At 37.6% G+C, this 5242-nt stretch overlaps 1 protein-coding gene across 1 annotated transcript in view; it reads right to left on the reverse strand.

Annotated features, from left to right (window-relative positions):
- Positions 1-5242, reverse strand: part of KDM5B (lysine (K)-specific demethylase 5B) — a 49593-nt gene that overhangs the window by 35548 nt on the left and 8803 nt on the right. Inside the window, exon 5 of the mRNA XM_009700372.1 lies at positions 1413-1547. Within this exon, the coding sequence (XP_009698674.1) occupies positions 1413-1547 (135 nt within the window). The remainder of the gene's footprint in view (positions 1-1412; positions 1548-5242) is intronic.

Below are 5242 nucleotides of genomic sequence, written 5' to 3' on the forward strand. Positions count from 1 at the left end.
AGAGGGTAGCCTTGCATTTTGGCTAAGTATGAGCAATTAGTTTCCACAGAAATGACAAAAACTTGCATGCTTTGTTAGTTAGTGTCACCTGACATCTCTGTCAGAGAAACAGCTAAAATTTTAGTATATATTTGCCCTGTTGTTAATCTTTAAAGGATATGTGAGAACTAGCATCTTCCAACCACAGACAGATACTTCAACCGGAAAGTTTCAGATCAAACTACTGAGGTTTTCTCAGAATTATAAATCTACTTGTAACCGGGTATTTGAGTGGAAAAGCTTTAGAAAACCTTAATTGCAACTTACTAAGAAAGAATAATTATAGGCAGAATTTGCAACAACTAAGCAGTACTACTCGGTAGTAATAAAGATCAAGACTAGAACAATGGGCGTTAATAGAGTCTGAAACAAACTCAAATAGAAATCTGGATTATAAACAAAGAGAGTCAATCATGACCTTCCTAACTCATGATGTCACCACTAATAAGACCATCTCCTGGGAATAAGCCTCCCCTACTCTTCATCTGCTCAAACAAAAGAAATAGTAAACTGTCTGAAGGCAGGAACATCAGCCAGGGAAGACCGAAGTCACAATATTACAGTTTTCCAGCAATGAAGGAGACGCACCATGATCTCCTAAAATACGTCTTCACTGAAGAACTCCATGCAGATATAATCAATAAATTCTACGCTTATCCAAATAAATATTTTTTCTTAAGCATGCATAAGTTAATGCTGTTTGTTTGTACAAAACCACATTGACAATGTTATGCAATTTTTTCCTTATATTGCATGGCGGAAGTATCACAAATTGATAGAACTCAGAGCAAAAATGAAATACAACAATGCTAATGTTATAACAGAAACCACCTCTGCTCTAACATCTGGCTTCAACTCATGAAAGACTTACAGAAATCCCCCAACACATTTAAAAGAACAACTACTGTTCACTGGCTGTCCTCTGAGGAAACGACAGACATCAAAGCTGCAAAAGACAAGCTTCATTTCTAGAATTCGTCACCTGTATATTAAGCTATGAGCCCCATATTATTTACAATCATGCTAAAAAACTTATTATAGCGTACGCACTCGTAACTAATGTAGAAGTGGAACAGCTTCAGTAGAAGAGCCTCTCAGAACTCCAAACCGCAGTAACACATTTTTTAAAGTATCACACAATCCTTACCATATTATTTATAATTTACGCATTTATAAATATTTAGGTATGTCTAACAATAACAAAGAAAAAAGTTTACCATGCACATACATGTAGCGATCAGATCAAAATAACATTGGTCCTGTAACTTCACTAAAACCTGTTGTGCCATGTGGCTAGGCAAACTGTCACTGCATTACGATTTCAAGCTCGATCATCACAGAGCATTTGCCCATATGAAGACAGCTTCTCTCACCTCTGCTCTTAGGCGTTTTGCTCGACGAGCAGGTGGACAAGTTTCAGATGGCTGAACAGACTGTCTCTGTGGAATATCGTGGGGTTTATATTCCTTGTCCTTTGTGTCACTGGCGAGATCTGGTTTCTGCAAGCACTAAAGAGATACAATTTGATTGCTTAATTTCTGCCTCCACTTTTAATACAAACTTCACGTAGAACAATTTCCTGGTTAATGTGAAAGAATGTAGACAAGGCTTTAATAATTACTGTGCTGAGTTAATAAAAACAGTTAGTATTTATGACAACTGCAACATTACCTATTTGAACAAGGCACAAAATCACATTTTCCTGCCCTTTTACTGAATGCAATAACCATAATAAAGGATCTTGAACAAAGCTGAAGTCATCCTTTAAATGTTATGAGCACCAACATTTCTCTATCAGAATACCAATACCAATTCTTCTAGTAGATGGTGCTTTTGGACACTACATCAACACCATATTGGAAACTGCTGTAGTGTCCTCAGGTTGCATTACTGTAATGCTACTATACAGTGCAATATAAAAGTAAATTACAGCCTATCATATATCCCTGTCTTAACTGAAATATAATTTTGTCTGAAGAACATTGCAGAAGCTATGTTCTTTATATGTTTTGGAGAGGACAACTCCGCTGCATGAATTACGGGCAGAAGGGAAGAAGATGCAAGAACAGTTTTAGTTCTTTCAAGCTGCTGAACGAACACATTTAATTGCTGAAAACTGTGCATAGATTTGGCAAGAAAAGTAACAATTAATGACAATTCCAAGTTTGTCAAGCCACCCAACACTGAGTAACAGCAGACAAAATATAACAGTTTTTAATGAGTAAACAACAAATACTAAAGAAAGAAAAAGTCTATGTTGTCAGAAAGTATTTCACACGAATTGCTGGATCCACATTTCCCCAGTTCTGTTTCATCTGTTCTCATCACAAGCATTTTCTCAGCAAGAGAGAAACAGGACAGGAACTGCAAGAGAGTCACTGCAGTGGCGTAAGGACTGATGCTCTGTAGACAGCACAGAAATCAGACTTTCAGAAACAAATGATAGTCAGAAGTGGGGATGGAAAAGGAGGAAAAAGCCATTTTTTAGCAGACAAATCCATGCTGAAAGAAATAACAATAAATAACAATATTTAACAAAAAAGAAGTTAACAGTCAAGGGTAGCAGGATATCATTAACTATCACTCACAGACAGTCCGCAACACTGCTCAAAGAAGTCTCCAGAATTTCTATTTAGGACTGCCTTCAATCTTAGACTTTGTAAGCTCTTGACTTATTCTTCAAAAGCAAACATCTGACTTAATTTCAACATTAAATACACAAAACCACCTAAAGTCCTGGCTGCCACTCACGAGGTGGGCATGCTCCTGTGCTGCGTACTTGGAGGCCACAGAGCATTGCAGCCAACTCTTCAGAAGAGCATGCTCCCTTAAAGCTCACACTGCAAGGAGATAATGTGAATTATTTCACATTAACATCAGTGGGAGAAAGTAAAAAATAATTTCTCAGGACAGAAAATGGACAAGCAGAAAAGGCGAGTAGGAAAAATATGAAAATGAGAGAACAGAAAAGGAAATGAGATCAATGCTACACAGAACTACGAGGAACGTCGCCAAATTTAATGACTTCTGTAAAATCTGGTTCCTTCATTCACATCCTCATGTGAAACGCAAACCTTTCACTAGGGGCAAAAAAAAAATAAAATAGTTTCTACTCCTTCTGGTAACTGAGGACATATGATCCTTGAAAGCAAGTATCTAGAAGGCAAACAGTTTTTCCTAAATAAAACGGCAATGAAACCTTGAAAGAGAGAAACAACAAATAGTATAACTTGCCTCACTTCAGTGGAGTGTCCAATAAAAAAAAAGGAAAAAAAAAAGCACTATTCACTGAAAAAACCACCCAGAAGACATTTCCAAAATATTGAGGTTTCAACAACTATTTAAGCAGAAACATTTTCCAGTGCCTCAGTAACCCAAAGGCAAAGCCGTAGTATGAAATGGCTGTTAATTAATATTTTCAACTGTACCTAGAAGCAGCAGAACTAGAAGTGTAATGCCTGTCTTAAGGATGGGAATTCCTCTGAACCTACTTTACTCCTAGACTGACCTGATCTCCGCAAGCACCCATCTTTCACCAAGGACACTACCTGCCATTCCTTCAGTCCTTTCCTCTCCCAACCAGCAGAACCTTTTTGGTAAGGTTAAGCTTCTATCAATAATTTACTGTAAGGTCATCCTATGTACCGTGAGCTAGCCTGTGATCATGATCTCATTATATTCTGAGAAGATGGTTGCACAAATAATCCTTGAACTCCAAATGGTGGCAGAACAAGTTAAAAGCCCATCAGCTGAAACCATTAAGGAGCAGCTCACAAAGGACACAGCAGAACGTTCATAAGGCCTCTAGGATGTCAAAAGATGGAGGAAAAAAAAAAAGCAATACAATTCATCTCCTCCAGGTTTAGATGTTTATGAAGTAATAATTTACACATAAGCTAACCACCTAGGCTCCCTGTACTTGCAGAATAAACTGGTCTACCCCTGCTACGTATCCACTTGAAGGGAATAACCAAACTCCAGAGATGCTTACTTTTCTCCAGTAACAATAAAGAGTCCTAGAAAACCCTCTCACACAGAAACATCTTTATTAGAGGTACATACATGTAAATCTTTGGACATATGACTCCCAGTAAGGACATTAAAATCTTAGTTTGGAAAAGAGACCAGACCCAGAATTACTGAACCAGTTGTATTCACTGAAAAACAGAATACGACAAGACCACCTCTAGCCCACCAAACTGCAGCTGCTTTTTAAATCATGCAAACATCTGGGCAACGCATCACAGAAGATACATTGACAGCAGACTCTGGACATCTCAGTTCACATAGGGGGACATTTATCCCTCTGGGTATACAGCGTGATTCTACAGTATCATACTGATGCTTACTATGGCTAAGAATATAAGCAAGGCACAGATAGCAAGAACCAGTACACCAACAGGTTCACTGCAACTACTATGAAGACAAACACCCAAGACCTGTCTAGTTCAATGTTTCAAGATAAGAATAAAATAAATACACCCCTGTGGAGAGCTGCTTTGAGTATTACAAACTGGTTGATTTAAGAAATCTTTGCCGTTTGACCGAACAAGAGCTTTAATAAAAATATGCTATCTGTTCACCTCTGAACAGCTCCAGATAGTTTCACGATTTTAGTATGCACATAGAAATATCTCCAGCTGGGATATTTGTCAAAATAACTCCTGAAGCTAGTTTAACATATATTTAATCCCCACATAATCAACTAATGCTATACACAGATCTGGATGAGATTTAAGCTATGGCATAGTCATCAGCGGAAACTACATCATTCCATATTTTCAGCTTTTGCAGAAAGAAGTCAATGAATATTATAAGTACTACCAATTAAAAAAAATTTAAAAAAAAAAATCAGTGAATGCAAGCACTAATCTTTTATGGATGATTATCCTGGCTGCATGAAGAGTTTCTCTTAAAAGGCTTGTTGAAATATCTCAAGAAGGAACCACACATCTCAAACTGACAGCTGTCAAATCGAATAGCTACATCTTCTCCAAAAACAAAAATCGCAGATGCTTAGATTCCTAGTAAAGCACCGAATAGACATACAATAAAATGGACACCTACACAAGAAGCATCTGGGAAAGCACCACTTACTGAGAACACATGGAAGAAAGCCAAAAAGAATCTCATCTGAGATTCTTCCCCAAAAAATGTATTGCAAAACAAGCTCAGTTGGAAGACAACAATGTCAGGAAGGGGG

Source organism: Cariama cristata, unplaced genomic scaffold (genome assembly GCF_000690535.1).
Source record: "Cariama cristata isolate BGI_N322 unplaced genomic scaffold, ASM69053v1 scaffold12015, whole genome shotgun sequence".
NCBI classification, from domain to species: domain Eukaryota; kingdom Metazoa; phylum Chordata; class Aves; order Cariamiformes; family Cariamidae; genus Cariama; species Cariama cristata.